This window comes from Heterostelium album (genome assembly GCF_000004825.1).
Source record: "Heterostelium album PN500 unplaced genomic scaffold PPL_contig23, whole genome shotgun sequence".
Lineage (NCBI taxonomy): Eukaryota > Evosea > Eumycetozoa > Acytosteliales > Acytosteliaceae > Heterostelium > Heterostelium album.
Genome location: NW_008805100.1, coordinates 141,348 through 157,711, shown reverse-complemented (window position 1 = coordinate 157,711; position 16,364 = coordinate 141,348). Strand labels below are relative to the sequence as shown.

The 16,364-nt window shown below is 28.4% G+C and overlaps 6 protein-coding genes across 6 annotated transcripts; 3 read left to right on the top strand and 3 right to left on the bottom strand.

The window, feature by feature from the left end:
• Nucleotides 1-99: 99 nt before the first annotated feature.
• Nucleotides 100-636, bottom strand: PPL_11601 (uncharacterized protein; the record flags this gene model as incomplete). The annotated part of the gene is made up of 2 exons (XM_020582351.1): nt 100-372; nt 457-636. The coding sequence occupies 2 exons, from the start codon at nt 634-636 to the stop codon at nt 100-102; spliced, it is 453 nt and encodes a 150-aa protein (XP_020426767.1).
• Nucleotides 637-3,237: 2,601 nt separating this feature from the next.
• Nucleotides 3,238-5,690, top strand: PPL_11600 (uncharacterized protein; the record flags this gene model as incomplete). Its single annotated transcript, XM_020582350.1, has 3 exons — nt 3,238-3,245; nt 4,165-4,190; nt 5,614-5,690. 3 exons carry the CDS (start codon nt 3,238-3,240, stop codon nt 5,688-5,690), a joined length of 111 nt encoding a protein of 36 aa, XP_020426766.1.
• Nucleotides 5,691-7,330: 1,640 nt separating this feature from the next.
• PPL_11599 (cathepsin B family cysteine peptidase) lies at nt 7,331-8,418 on the bottom strand (the record flags this gene model as incomplete). The annotated part of the gene is made up of 3 exons (XM_020582349.1): nt 7,331-7,425; nt 7,495-8,022; nt 8,106-8,418. 3 exons carry the CDS (start codon nt 8,416-8,418, stop codon nt 7,331-7,333), a joined length of 936 nt encoding a protein of 311 aa, XP_020426765.1.
• Nucleotides 8,419-8,930: 512 nt separating this feature from the next.
• PPL_11598 (zinc-containing alcohol dehydrogenase) lies at nt 8,931-10,049 on the bottom strand (the record flags this gene model as incomplete). The annotated part of the gene is made up of 2 exons (XM_020582348.1): nt 8,931-9,113; nt 9,201-10,049. 2 exons carry the CDS (start codon nt 10,047-10,049, stop codon nt 8,931-8,933), a joined length of 1,032 nt encoding a protein of 343 aa, XP_020426764.1.
• Nucleotides 10,050-11,361: 1,312 nt separating this feature from the next.
• PPL_11597 (proteosomal alpha-subunit 7-1) lies at nt 11,362-13,061 on the top strand (the record flags this gene model as incomplete). Its single annotated transcript, XM_020582347.1, has 5 exons — nt 11,362-11,586; nt 11,649-12,270; nt 12,336-12,519; nt 12,582-12,640; nt 12,706-13,061. 5 exons carry the CDS (start codon nt 11,362-11,364, stop codon nt 13,059-13,061), a joined length of 1,446 nt encoding a protein of 481 aa, XP_020426763.1.
• Nucleotides 13,062-13,310: 249 nt separating this feature from the next.
• jcdD (cupin-like domain-containing protein) lies at nt 13,311-16,293 on the top strand (the record flags this gene model as incomplete). The annotated part of the gene is made up of 3 exons (XM_020582346.1): nt 13,311-14,519; nt 14,583-14,686; nt 16,281-16,293. 3 exons carry the CDS (start codon nt 13,311-13,313, stop codon nt 16,291-16,293), a joined length of 1,326 nt encoding a protein of 441 aa, XP_020426762.1.
• Nucleotides 16,294-16,364: the final 71 nt, after the last annotated feature.

Below are 16,364 nucleotides of genomic sequence, written 5' to 3'. Positions count from 1 at the left end.
TTAATAATGATAATGATGATTTGTATTGTTGATTGGGGGAGGTGGGGAGGTCAAATGAAATATTTGGTTGTTTGATTGTTGTATGATGATAAATCTTGGTTATCTAATTGTTCTAATAGATAAAGAAGAAGTTGAAGATTTTGATTTTGATGAAGTTGACTGTGTTGTTGATGTGTTGTTGCTTGTGGTGTTGTTTAATGGGTTTGAAAAAATTGGAAAAGGAATTGGTTTTGGTGTATTTTGATTATTTATAGATGGTGATTGCTGTGAACTTGTGCCGGTAATAACATAAACTGAATTATTATTATTACTATTATTATTAACTTTTGCCAGAGCAGAGGTCGGTCTAATTTTTTTGGGTGATAATGTAACCTAAAATTATAATTTTATAATTAATAAACTATCTTTTTTTTTTTATGGAATATTATGAATTAATAATTATTTAAAATTACTTACTCTTACAGGAGTAATATCTTTTAATGCTACTCTTTTCTTTGAGGAACCACAGGAATTGACGATTGGTCTAATATTCGAATGTAAACCGGTGACTGGATCGATATTTTCCTTGTTTTCATTATCAAAATAGGTGTATTTTGATTTTTTGGAAGTTGAAGAAGAAGATGTGGATGATGACATGATTTTTGATTGTTGAATAATATTTATTATATATAATTAAATATATAATAATTTATAATCAAATAATTTTATAAATAGATAATAAAAATAAAAATAAAAAAATATATATATATATATAAAATATAATAAATCTAGATTTGGTTATAAAAAAAATTACTAAATGCTTACTGGCAAATTAAAATGCCTTTTGGCAATTAATTAAATTGTTTAAATATATAATATATATAATGAATATGCTTTAATAATTAACTTAACAATTTTAACTTCATAGTACTATGTGGTGGTGTGTGTTAATTAAAAATATATATATGTATTGTTTTGTTTGTCTTGATATTGTGTATGAGTATGTGTGTTTTTGATTTGATGATTGTGTTTTGTGGTGTGGGTGTGTGTTTGATTGATTGATTGATTATAAATATATTAAAAGTAGAGGTATAAATATGTGGGTGGTGTGTGGTAAATAATTAATAAATATTATTATTTAAATGAGAATAAAAGTGTTCATATGAAATAATAATATGAAATCAAAAAAAAAAATTATAATTTGGAATTTCCAGAGTTTTCCAGGTTGTTTTGCAAATATATGGCAATGTCTTAAAAATTGCAATTTTTTTGGCAAAAAATTTGATTTTTTTTTTTGTTTTTGGAATCCAACGATCAGATGACGATAACTGTTTACAACTACGTAACAGACCGATCAAATAATATTAAATTGGATTTTAAAATGTATGTATATATGATAAATTGATATAATAGGACAAACAAAACAACACACTGACTGAACGCTAGCTCCTCTTTAAAAAACTTGTAGTTATTATATCTATTTTGATTTTATGGTAATGAAAAAACCAAATAGCTTACAAATACTACTTTTCCTTTTGTGGATGAGTGCTATTACAACAAAAAGATTCAGACACAACCAACAATAGAATGTGATGGTGCGATAACTGGATCTCTGAGCAAACCAATACAACCAACACTAACTAACTAACTAAACTCGGGTACACGCGCCAGGATGACAATGAGATTATCTCGAGAGGAACACTTGTAATGTTTGTTTCAAAAACAGCACACACGGGAAAGTAATCACTTGCAGGACCGATCAAACAGTGCACTCTACAAAAAGCAACCAAGGAAGTTAAACGCGGTAATTTAACAATCTTGCAGGCAAACAAAGCAAAAAGAGGTCAACCCAAATAAAAAATAAAAGATTTAGTAAATCTGAATAGTTTTAAGAGTTGAGTAGTAGATTATAATAATAAGTATAAGGTTAATTAATAAAAATAATTCGATTTAAAGAAAATAAGAAATACTAAACTACTAATAGTTTAGTTTGATAATATGATAATAAAAGAGGAGTTGAAAAAGAAAGAAATAAATAAATAATTAAATGAATGAATAATTTTAACAAAAAAAACAAACAAATACAATGAAAGAAAGAAAAGTACTTGTTGTTAACTATGAAATAATTGTTAAAGAAAGAATAAATATAATATAAAACAGCAAATCTAAACTTTATAGTCAGAGTTTGTGGATGTTGGTTGCTGGTTGAAGGTGCTTCAGAGTAGTGAAGTAGTGGATATCATGTTTCAAGTTGCGAATAAATAAGAGAAACATGAAAAAAAAATAAAAATTAAAATAAATGAAAAATGTTTTACCATCAAAAAAAATTAAAAAAAATTAAAAAAATTATAACTTTACAAAAAAAAAAAAAAATTTTGTTTTTAAAAATGAGATTTCTTATTTGAAACACATTGAATGAGATGTTCGAGCGGGAGTGATCATTAAAAAACATATGATTTTATCGTCTTTCAATAACCAACTCTATTACTATTGTTATTGTTGTTGTGCTGCTCAATCATATTTACATTGTTATTGTTGCTCATCATCAATCATGCATACTTGAACAACCAACAACATATGTTGTGTTTGGTTGTTTGTGCCATTTGAAGATAAGGAAGGATAGTATGTATGTTGCTTAATATTACTGTTATATATTATATTATGTTATTGTTTTGTTTGTTACTATTGCTACTATTATTATTGTAATGTTAAAATAACAACAACATGCAAAAAAAAAAAAGCAAAAGTAAAAAAAGCAAATAATTTTTTTTTTTTTTTTTTTTGTACATCAGTTTTTATTCACTCTCATTTCATTAATGAGATACATTAGATAAAATGATGATGTTGATGATGATGTATAATAATAATATGGGTATAGAAAGAAAATGGAATAGAATATATGACATTTGATGAAACAACAACAATATTAACAATACACAAACTTGACAATACCAATTCGAGCAGCAGTAGCAGTAATAGATCTCCAACATAACAATAGGTATTGACCGTGTGTTGCTTAAGTTTAATAACCTATTGTATAGTATCGAGTGGAGCCAAGCGGAATTGAGTTGGAAATGGATACACACACACACACACGAAACAGTCAACATTGGCAATAACATGATAACTTGTTATATTTGGTTCACATTTTTATACATCTGATATAAATTCATGTTGTTGTTGATGTGGTTGTGTTGATATGAAAGTTTAATTTTTAAAATTGATTGATGAGGAACAACAAATTTATTCATTCATATTATGATTAGGTATGTGTGGTGGTAGTGGTGGGTTCTGATGGTTCATGTTATATGAATGAACAAAAAAAAATAAAATAGTGAGATAATGTGAAAGTGAGTCTTTTAGTAGATCAAACTAATTGTATATTGAAGTTAGCGATAATGTTGTTGTTGTTGTTGAATATATTTTTATAACAATATATTTGTATGTGATAGATTTGTATATGTTGATATTCGTTCAGTCATTCATTCATTGTTGTTAATATTATAATGTTGGTTGATTAACAAAGAGAAAACAAGAGAAGTAAGTAAATGAGAGTGAGTGAAAATAAAAAATAGATACATACATACATAACCACAACCAAAAAATAATAATATTATAAACACTTTTCTCTACACACTTGTTCATTCATGTTCAAATATATATAGCTTTAGTTAGTGGTTATTACCACCTACCACACATCATGTGATGATTCTCACACCTATGGAGAGGCATAACAACACACACACACACTCCAAACCCCAGTATTCAATGATCTGTACATTAGATAGATTGAATGAATGAATCTTTTAACAATTATACCTTGAAGAGTAAAAAGGCAATGAAAGTGATTTGACTCTATACTAACAAGCCAATCAGTGGTACAATTTGTTGAACTGATGGTAAATAATAGAGAGAATGAGAGAGATGAATTTTATAGTTGTTATTGGTGGAAATGATTATTCTGGCGCCTTCCTAAAAAAAGGTGATCAAGATGAAACCAAAAGTAACAAACAAAAATAAAAATAAAATAAAAAAAAAAAGTTAAATATATAATCTCTCAACCAACTTGTTTTGACAATTTATTTCTAACCCAATTGATATTAATAGCTAAACAACCTCTTCTATCCAGCAAAATGAATGATTATATTGCTAAATAAAACACCATTTTCATTCGAATTTCTTTAGAGATGGAGCAGAAGAAAAAGATGGTAGTATTTTCGAGAAACTTTTTGATTTGTTGGTTGATTGGCTGATTGGAAATAAATTGATAATATAAATGTAGGAGATTATTGGGGTAACTTTTTTTTAATTAAAATTTTAATTATAAATCATCGATAGATTTGGATGTTTTTTTTAAAAGGTTTTTTTTTTTTGTTTTAATTATTATAATTTGAATGAATGGATAATTTATTATTTAATATCTTATCTATAACGAAAGGTTATATGGTTTTTAAACCTTTGGGAATGAATGAATTATTGATTGATTGATTACTAAATCAATGAAATAAATATATATATCCATTTTATTTAAATCAATGATTAGATTTATTTTTGGACCTTCCTTCTTTTAAATTGTTTATGGAAAGAGTGAGAAAGGTTTTAATGTTTAAAATGTTAGATTTGGACCAATAGATTGCAATCAGCAAATAACTTTTAATATATTTAATGACTTTTGCTTTACAAAAACAACAAAGATTGGTAGATTTAATTTATATCTAACTTACATTGTGTAAAATTTGCTAAATTTATTTTGTTGATCAACTTGGCAATTATATTTGCTACTTTTTTTTTGATTATGTTGTAATAAATAGTAAATCTTGGATATATAATATAATACAACAATTAGAAATATAAGATTTGGTTTAGTTAGTGTACAACTGGATATGATTTGTTTGATTTCTGATGATGTGTAGGTTTTATTAAAACAATTTATAGAATATTTTTTCAGTTTTTGATATTTTAATCATTGATTTGATCTGTTTTGTTGTTGTTTACTTTTGTCGTTTTAGAGGACCTCCATTTCATTTATGAATGAATCAGATAACCATTGTGTGTTTTCAAATTAAATAGGGGTGGGGGAACAACTTGATCTGCCAAACACACCATCAGTATTATTTTAAAAAAGAAAAAAAGTTTTTTCATCAGATTAATTATAATCTGTGCCCAAACCAAAAAAATGTCATTGAAAGTGCGACTATGAGAGAGAGCTACACACACACTCTGAAGTGGAAAAAAAAAGACTTCACACACACTTCACACTTTATTTATTTTTTCAAGGGTTTTTTTTATCTATTTTTTTTTTTTTTCGATCTCCATGTTCTCGTTGTACTTATGGGTATTTTTTTATATTATTTAATTGAGTGAATGACCTCTGTTCTATCCGAATTATAACCAACAACAACAATGATAAACACACATGTTCAAGTACACCCAATAATCAATGATTGAGTGAGGGCATAAACAAAACACAATTTTCAGTCTATCAAAAATTGTTGTTGGTTTTAGATGGTGGTTGCCGTGTGTGTTAGAGTGGTTCATATCATGTTATATTTATTTTTACTAAAAAACAGTGTGAAGTGAATTGATAGTGGTGCATAGAATAATTCATTAATCCCTTTTACTGAAATCAATCAGATCATCAACATCATCATGGCAGAGCAGAAAGTGCTGCTGCAGAGTTACAAAATCGATTTGAATTCCAATTAGACTAGTCTAATGACAAGAATGACTAACTTCATATCATATCAACAACATTATTAAATAGTTAGTCAAACATTTTAAAATGATATTAAAATATTCAAGATTTCCTTGATCGACTGTAACATTTGTAGTAGTAGCGGAGCTGAAAATGATTTGTAATGTCAGAGAGATTGGTTGAAAGATTGTATGATCGACTGTTATGCAGCACCAATTTTTTGTTTTTGGGTGTGAAAATGATTCAGATACCAAGTTGTTCGAGGAAATTGAATCTGATAAAAACTTTGGTCTACGAAATGAAATCTGATAAATTTTGTGTGTTAAAAACAGGTTATTGTAATAAATAATGGATCTTTTTGATAATATCTTTCAATTCGTCTGAAACTATCAAAACATTAAAAATCAGATTGGGTTTTTAAATTCATAGATATTTTTAAAAAAAAAAGAAATATTTTTTTGTCTTTATACTATTTGTATGGATTAATTAGTCAATACAAATATATATATTGACAAAGTTGGGTTGGTACAGAAGTATTTAAAGGATTTTTAATTAAGAATTAAACTTGAATCAATATCTCTTTATTTTTATTTTACAATTATCTATCTAAAGATGGTAAAGTGTTAATGTTTAAGTTAAGTCTTTCCAAACCTGATTTCGTTTACGATTACACAAATAAGGCACTTAGAATTGTAGATAGTTTGCTTATTTTATATATTTGATTGCAAAAACTGATGTTTGGACCTTGTTTTGAAAAAAACATCAATCACTATTGATTACCTCAAGTTTTAAAATAATGCTGCACAAAACATCTATATTACTTTTATTTCATTAAGTAGTTACAGAATGTCAATCACTTCTCTATATTGAACCAAGGAACACTGAATCATCATCAAATTGTTTTATTTATTTTACTTTATTTAAAGAATTGTACAGATACTATTATAGTGTAAGTTATAATCTTAATCATAGTTATCTTATCTCTTATGTTGATCCTATCATTGATCGAGGATGGAATTAAGTGTCTTCATTACCATCCAATATTCTTGCTCTGTACAAATACAATTAATACGATCACATTTATATCTCTGGCATCCATTCAGTATAGCTGTATGACTGGAAGTGGTGATGTGTATCTACTTTCCTGGCTCGAGTTTTAACTAATTCTGCCCTCAATTTATGTCGAACAAATGGTCTATCGTACACAAAAAGTGACCTGTAAAAACCATTTTGTTGGTGTTCTGAAGATTATATCAACTTGTGGTTGTATTTCAGTAGCTTTTGCCATGTGTAGACATATTCTGGGTTTTGAGACCGACTAATAGGAAATCCTTATTATAATTAAAAGATAAAATCCTCTGAAATACAACCACAAGTTACATTGCCACTCATAATAATAATAATATTAATAAATAAACTACATTTTAAATATCTTTTATTAAAGTTTGTTTCTCTTTGTTATAGTTGTCTAAATCAATTCAACTTTTACAATTATATTGTTCACAATAGTGGTCATAATGTTTTATCAACAAACAAAGATCTAACTTAAATTTGAAATAAAACATTAATAAAAAGTATTAAATTTTGTAAACCTCTTTCGTGTAATAGTTTGATAATTTATATAAATAATTTAAAGTTATATATTTATTTATTTATTTAGAGGGATGAGATATCGGCTTGACCGGCAGAGGCGTCTCTGTCAATACCACACATGTTGGTTCCACGTTGGATCCAGAAGAAACCGTTCATACCTAAATTGAGAAAAGTAAATTAATAAACAAATTTGACCAATAATTAAATATTATTATATTTATACATACCCCAATCTGAACCCCATGAGTTTTGAACAATCCAGTAGTCCAATCCGGAGGTGGAGTCAGTACCCCAACCAACGATCTTGATGGCGTGACCACCCAACAATTTGGAACCTGGGGTCATGACGTAGACACCAGAGGTGTAGGACATGAAATCTTGGTAGACATCCATGGTACCTTCGATTGGACCGTAGGCAAAGACGTTGGCTTGGATGGCAGCAACGGAAGAGCAGGTCTTCAAGGTGAAGGTCTTACCCTTGTACAATTGGTATTTGGATCCGTCGGAACACTCCTTTTGACAGTCTGGGGCGGTACCGTTACCAGAGGTGTATGGGAAACATGAGTCGGTTGGGATACCGTGCAATTCGAGGTATTCCCAGGCCATTTGTGGGATACCACCGTTGCAACCTTGGTTGAATTCAATGTCGCATGAAACCAAAGCTTGTGGGGACAAGGTGACGTTGATGGCTCCTTGTGAGGCGATACAGAGACGATCGGACAATGATTCTGAAGCGGCGAAAGCCCAACATGAACCTAGAAAATTAAAACAAAATAAGTGGTTAATTTATGTTTTTATAATTACGAAAATATATTATTATCTGCTGTTATCAACTTACCACATTGACCTTGATTTAAGACGGCGTGGACACAACCTGGCCAGTTGGTACGGGAGTCGAATGAGTTTGGAACGGCAACCTTGGAGACTGAGACTTCTTCTGGGGTGTTTCTTGGCTTCTTGGTTCCGAGGAGACCGAGAATGTCACCGATTGATTGACCTTCGAAACGTGGGTTTCTACCGGCAACCCATGATGCACCGTTGGCATTGTGGTTGTGGATGAACTTATCGTCCAAAACTGGCTTATTTAAATCGAGAGCATTGCAAACAGCGAAAACTGTAAGAGCAATTAATAAAGTAGAGATAAATCTCATTTTTTTATAATTATTATATATATATGTTATAAATAAATAGAATACAACAGAAAATGAATTTAAAAATTAATCAGCAAACTATATATCATAAAAAAAAAAAGAATGCGTCACTCACAATTCTAATCGGCAAAAAAAAAAAAATTAAAAAAAAAAAATTTGAAAAAAATCAAAAAAATCAAAATAATTTAGATTAATTATTTTAAACACTCAGAAAAAACAATAGAATTGTGTAGAATTGAAAAATATCTGTGATTGAAATTTCAAAAGAAAATAGTTTGCACTGTAAAATAGTGTGAAAAAAAAGTAAAAATGAGGTTATCGACCCTAAATAATCGGAGTTTTGAAATCATTCATTCCAGTCAGTTAGTTATTTTGGGAATTCAAATGGTACAAAAAAAAATTGTTACTGTTGTTTTCTTAACTAAATCACTTTTTGGGTTATTTTAATATTTAATTATTTATTTATATTGTTTGTTTAGAAAATATTTTCTATTTCGGATTAAATTACGATTTTATAGCTGATCCTCTGGAACAATAGAAAGTACACCTCTGAAACGAATACGATTTTCCAACATTTTACCTAATGCTTCCGCTGCTTTTTCAAGTGGGAACACCTCAACCATAGCCTGTACATTGTTGATTGCTGCAAATTTGAGAGTATCTTCTGAATCTCTTGAATCTCCAGATGGGAATCCCTAATATTAATAATTAAATATAAAATATATTAATATTAATATTCAAAAAAGATTAATGTTTTTTTTTAAAATAAATAAATAACTTACAACAATAGATTGTTTTTTAAGTAATAATTGAAGTGGATTAATATTCATTGGATCAGTAATGGCAGCAAGAAGTAAGAATTTACCACAGGTAGCCAAAGCAGGAAGTAGCGATTCAGCGGCTTTAGCACTTGGCGAAGTTGTAACAATGAGTTTCGGTGAGAGTTTGGTAAGTTGTTCGATGGCATCTGGTTGTGATCCGTCAATGTAGTGATTGGCACCAAGTTTCAATGCAAGATCACGCTTGTCAGCACCACCACTGAATGCTACTACTTCATAACCCATCTTTCTGGCGAATTGGATTGCGAGATGACCCAATCCACCGATACCTTGAATACAAACTAAGCTACCGACTTTAATGTCTTGCTGACGAATAGAGTTGTATACAGTGATACCGGCACACATCAATGGACCGGAGTGTTTGAAGTCCAATTCCTCTGGAACCAAGGCGCATGCGTCCTCAGGTGCAATCATCTGCTCGGCGTAACCACCGTCGTAGTGAATTCCACAGACTTGACCTTTTTGACAGCACACCCATTCGTTATCTAGACATGGATTGCAAGTCGCGCAATGACCACCGAACCAACCGACACCAATCTTATCACCGACCTTGAACCGGGTGACGGCAGAACCAACCTCTAAAACTCTACCCACAGCTTCATGACCTGGAATTCTTGGCCAACTGATTCCTGGGAATCCGTACTTGCCAAGAACATCAGAGTGACAAACACCACATGAATAAACCTTGATCTTTACTTGGTTGGTCTGAGTGATCTTTGGTACTGGAACAACAGCAAGCTCCAACTCACCGTTTTGTTGTGCGAATCTTGCACATCTCATAGTTGAATCCATCTTTAATGATATTGATAATTAATTTAATTTAAAATAGAAAGTAGTATATAATGTTAATTAATTATTTTATTCAAATAAATCAATTAAATTAATGATGATAAAAAAAAAAAAAAGGTTATATTAGATTATTATTAATTTTAGCTTAGATATTTAATATTAATTTGAAATGAATGAAGTTTTGATTCAAACACCAAGTAAATTGATCAATATTTATAGTTAGTGTGGTAGAACATAACGGTTTGTTTGCTTATGCAGGGGAAGCTTATTCTAGTGAGTAGAAGCTTCTCCTAGTTTTGGGGAACAACCACAAAAAGAAATAATCATTATTATGGTGGTGCTTTTCATACCCTTCCCATTTTGACCATTTTTTTTTTTTATTTTCATTTTTTTTTTTTTCATTTTTTTTTTCATGTTTTTTTGACAATAATTATCAGATTTTATAGTGAGCATAATAAACATACTATTGTTATTTATTTATTTGTATTAATTTAGACACACAGACGTAACATATTCGAATTTAAATCAATCGCGAGAGAATATTCTCCAACCCCATTTAGAATAAAAAATAAAATTTGTAAAATTTTTTTAATAAACAAAAAAAAAAAAAAAAAATACACCAACGTTTTTTTATTTAAATGATGTTCTGTTCAAAAATTCATTTAAAGTTTATATTTATCATGTATGAATGGTTATGCAATGAAATAATTTCAATCAATAAATAACTATCTCGATTTCATATCATTTTAAACAAACCTTAAGTGTTTTTATTTTTATGCTGATAGATAGATCTTTTGATTAATTTCAATTACTGAAATGATCGGCGATTGCCAAATCTCTTGAATAATTAGAGTTGCTAAGAACAAAAATTGATTAAATTAATGAAATCAAAATCGCATGCGATTTATTATATAGCGCACTTTGTTGTTAATGTCCTGTTTGGTGCACTTTTGTAAAAAATAAATCAAAAAAAAATTTCGTGAATCAATGTCCAATAGCTAAAACAAAAATTATGATTAGCAATTTTGTTTTAGATTCTTTTTGTTCAACTCAGAGTCTCTTTTCACAGAATAGTGGAGTTTACTATATCCAAGAGGTATAAACGAAATCTCTAACTTCGAGAGTTCGATCTCAATCAATTTGACCATGCGATGTCCAATAGCTAACCCTTGTGATTGCAATCTAAAGTAATTGCAGAAGAAATGAAATTTTATTTAATTTTTATTTAATCTAATTTAAAGAGTAACAACAACTATAAATTATCGAGTTCAATCATTCTCATTAATCATTCTTCATTAAATTAATTTCAAAAATCATGAATAGCATCGAAAGTCCTGTCAGTATCCCAGAGACAGATAAAGAATCTTTAGTTTTACCAGTTCTTACACCTCAAGAACGAATTGATTCAGTTTATCAACAATTTTCACCCAAGGTTAGAGAATTCAATTCAAGTATTACCTCTGCAGATTGGGGTACTATTATAGGAACAATTATTGGTTTCACTCCAGAGGTTGGTAATCTCCTCAAGACTGGGTTTGGAGTAAGTAAATATATTGTATCTATATTCTAGAATATCCATCTAACTAATTGTTATTTAAACAGTTATTATGGGGCCATATTTTTTCCAACAATGGTAAATATATAACTAAAGATCAGTTCGACAATGCAATGGACGATCTTTATAGAAAAGTAGAAGAAATGGTGGACGATAAGTTGGATCAAGATGAAAAAAACAGATGCACTTTAAAGTTTGAAGATTGTCAAAATAGAGGAAATAATTTCAATGATTTGATAACTATCTACATAGAGAGAAATCAAGTTAAAGCTGGATTAAAAGTCAACACCTCTTTGGAACATCGAGTTGAACCTCCTTCTCACTTACAACAACTTTCCGATGACAATCTTCTCGAAATGATAAGATCAGAATTTTTGGGTCTTAGAGACTCCCTTGAAGGAGCAATCATCGATTTTTCAAATAAATTGTATTCACACATCATGGGAAATCTTTTATCAGTCACAATGATGATGTATATCAATCTCATGAGAGATGCTATCCTCCAAGGAATTTCATGGGGTTTACCAAGTGATTATATCAATGGTACTACCAGTGTACCATCTTTAAAGTCAAAGGTTCATGATAGAGTTATACAGTTCCACCATGATTTGGCACATTGTCTCTATTCAACTTGTTATAAAAGGCTACCATTTCCTTTTGAACTTGAAGGTAACATTATTATCCACACAATACAAAAAAATCATAGCATTTTAATATTAACACTTTTTTAAAAGATTTACCTGATAATAGTGCGGGAGTTTATGGTCGTATAAATGAACTAGACCTCATTGAATACCCACTTCCAGTTGTCCGTCAAGCCGGAAAAAATGGAAATTTTGATCTTAGTACAAACAAAGGTTTTAAAACATTTAAGCTCAATATTCATGATACTTCTCTCGGTAATGATAAATTTGGCAAGTATGTAGTGAATCTTTAATCGTGGTATTAATATTTTAAACTAACTATCACATTTTCTAAAGAATCACTGATACTGTAAATGGAACCATTCCTTATTCTTTTTCCAAAAAGGGAGAAACAGGTTTGTTGATAATTCTTAGTTTTAATATAATAATTTATGTAAAGATACTAATTTTTGAAAAACAGCTGTTATTACTATTACCAATGGATCTGGCTGGATTTCAAATCCCAAATTGGCATTTACTGTTGAAAGAGAATTTACTGAGGTACTTAATGATACAAAAATGTTTGATTTTAGAGTAATGGGTAAAACTCAGACCATTGATATGTCCGGCCAAAATGCAGCATCTAAAGGAGATAGACTCACATTCTATACAGCTGTGGATCCAGATTTGTATGATGTTAATTATAATGATCATCGTGAATCAAAAATATTGCGTTACAATTTAAAAGGTGCTTTTCAAACTTTGGAAATTGTTATTACAGCTTTAGATGCACCATTAACTAAATGGTTATATACAATTGAACTCACAATGGAATAATTCCCAACTCGTTGCCCCAACTGACTACTCGCAAAAAACAAAAAGCAAACAATACTACAATTCACAAACAACACACAAAATACAATAAAATCCTTTTTTTCCTCAATATTTTTAAAATAATCTTTTTGCCTCTTTATTAGTTTATTATTTATCTATTGCTAAATAAAAACAATATTAAAATTTTGAAAAAAAAAAAAAAGGCATCGAAATTGATTTATTTAATCGTATTAAATATGTTTACATTTCTAGATGCAAATTAAAGATATATATAATCAAACTGTAGATTTATTCAATCAAAAAGTAGATATTGATATCATTGAATCAAGCAGTTTAAAATGTTTAATTAAATCATCTTTTGAAAAGTCAAATAGTTATTCACCTAATACTAATAATGATGATGATGATTATAATAGTTTAATATCTATATACAATGAAGTCAATTCTAAAACATATCAAATCATTAATAGTGTAAAAAGTGATTGGAAACAACTAGATATTATATATAGAGATATTTACTCATATAGTTCTATATTAATATCATATTATAGTCTAGCTCAACAATCATCATCTTCTTTATCAATAGAAGATTACTTATTATCATTATATACAAGCAATAATAATAATAGTAGTAATAGCAATATAATACAGTCAATAATAAGTAAATTAGATTATTCTTTAGTATTTGGTGGTAATCTTTTTTACAAGTTAATCATACAGTTTATCGATTGTTTAACTGTTTATGTTGATCAACAATTATCATTTTCATCAACAAATATCAACATTAACTATAATAATAGTAATAACAATAGTAATAATAATAATGATCAATTCAATTTACATTTAAATATTAATAAATCGAATGAAATTGAAAGAGTTGAATTACCTTCATTACAATTGTTTCAATCAAAGTATATGAATGTTGGTAGGCCTGTTATTATCAAGCAATCGATGCAACATTGGCCAGCAATTACCACTCGACCATGGCGAAACCTAGACTATTTGAAATCAGTTGCAGGCTTAAGAACAGTACCAATTGAAATTGGATCAACCTATTTAGATGATAAATGGACACAACAATTAATGACAATAAATCAATTCATAGATAATCATATTATTAATAATAGTAATAATAGCAGTAATAGTAAAAGAGAGATTGGATATTTAGCACAGACAAGATTGTTTGAACAAATAACAAAGTTAAGAAACGATATTGTTATTCCAGATTATTGTTTTTTGTCTAATTCTAATAGCAACAACAACCAAGATCAAGATCAAGATAGTGATCCTATAATTAATGCATGGTTTGGACCTAGTGGAACAACTACACCACTTCATTTCGATCGTTACAACAATCTCTTATGTCAAGTAGTAGGATCAAAGTATATTCGTTTATATTCAGCCGATCAATCACATCTATTATATCCTTATGAAAATGATATTCTTTCAAATACAAGTAGAGTAAGTAGTAATAATTGTTATTTATAAAAATCATCATTAACAAACTTATTTATTTATATCCAGATCAATATTGAATCAGTAGATTTAAATGAATTTCCAAAGTATAAAGATACAAACTATTTCGAGTGTATTCTCAACGAAGGTGAAGCTCTCTATATTCCGCCGAGGTGTTGGCATTATGTTCATTCTCTGTCAACAAGTTTCTCTGTTAGCTTCTGGTGGTAATAATAAAATCTCAATGTTATTGTTGTTGTCATTTCGAAATTGGGTAGACTTTTATGGGGCACCCACCTCCAATATTATTATTATTGCGAACAAACATCGATATTTTTTTAGATCGTTTTGTTTCTGTTCTATCAATGAACAATCACACATACCACACACCTTTGACAAAAAAAAAAAGAAAAAACCAAAAATAGGTTCAAATTTTTTAATTTTAATTTATTTTTTAATTTTATTTTATTATTTTTTTGCAAAATTATTCAACGAAAGTTTTTTTTGATTAAATTTTACATTAATAACTTTTTATGATTGCTTGAATTGCAAAAAAAAAAATGGAAACTTTTTTTAATATAAATTGTAATTGTGATTTTTTTATAAACAATATTGTTTTATTTTTGTATTAGTTTCATACAGTTAATTAGTTAGTTATTATTATGAGAGAGATAGATGGATAGATAATTAAACATTATATCGAACATTCCACTACCTACTAGCAAACAATATCAAAATCAATATTTATAGATTGTCAAGATTTTATATAGTTTATCAAAAAAAAATAATGTAAATGATTTTTTGAAACAATATTGTAAGTACATTTATATTATATAGCTCTTTGTTTCAAAAATATAAATACAATTTAGTGACAATTGACTGATGATCATCCATCATCATCTTCAACATCACCAAATATTCAATTCATATAACCGCTACATCATCTTTGGAATCAACAATTTTGATTGTTATCAATTTTTAGTAATAATAATTGTAATCAACAAACAACAACATCATCAAATAAATAAATAATAATAACAAACAAATTTAGTTATTTAAACAAAACAACCCATATGGATGATGTATGTGGTAATTAATAAAATTCCTTTAAAATTTTACCACATCACAACAATTTTCGTTATTTAGTGTGTTGTTGCGGTGTGTGTTTGTGTGTGTAGTTATTATTATTATTAATGAATGTTATAAATGTGTGTGGTGCCGTATTTAATTTATTCAAAACATGATTGATTGTTGTGTGACTTTGTTGTATCAATTGATTGATAGTATTATAAATAAAACGAGAGAGGAAAAGAAAGAGTAAACTCTTTTTATTTGACTCTTTTATTATCAGCATCATCAAGCAACAAAAGTAAAGGAAAAGAACACAACACAACACAAAATAACAATAACAATAACACTACAGACAAAAAAAAAAAAACCAATTTCTTGGAGCAGCAACAACAACAGTAGTATTAACCATACACCAATCAACAACAACTACAACAACAACTACTTCTACCTCTATCTATCAAACCAAAAACAATCATATTTATATTTTTTATTAAAATATTAATATTTCTGTTCTATTCCTTTTTTATATATCCCACTTACTCACTCAATCACTCACTCATATCAAACAATCAATCAATCACTCACTGTACTGCAAATCAAATCAAAATCAAATCAATTCAAATCAATCAAATCAAATCAAAGTAGTAACCAACTAACAACTAACTAACAATTATTATTATTTTATTTATTTATTAGAAAATTAATTTAAATTATAATATAGTATATACAAAAAAAAGGTTTTATTTTTATTTTTATCTTTTATGTAAATTAAATTATAAA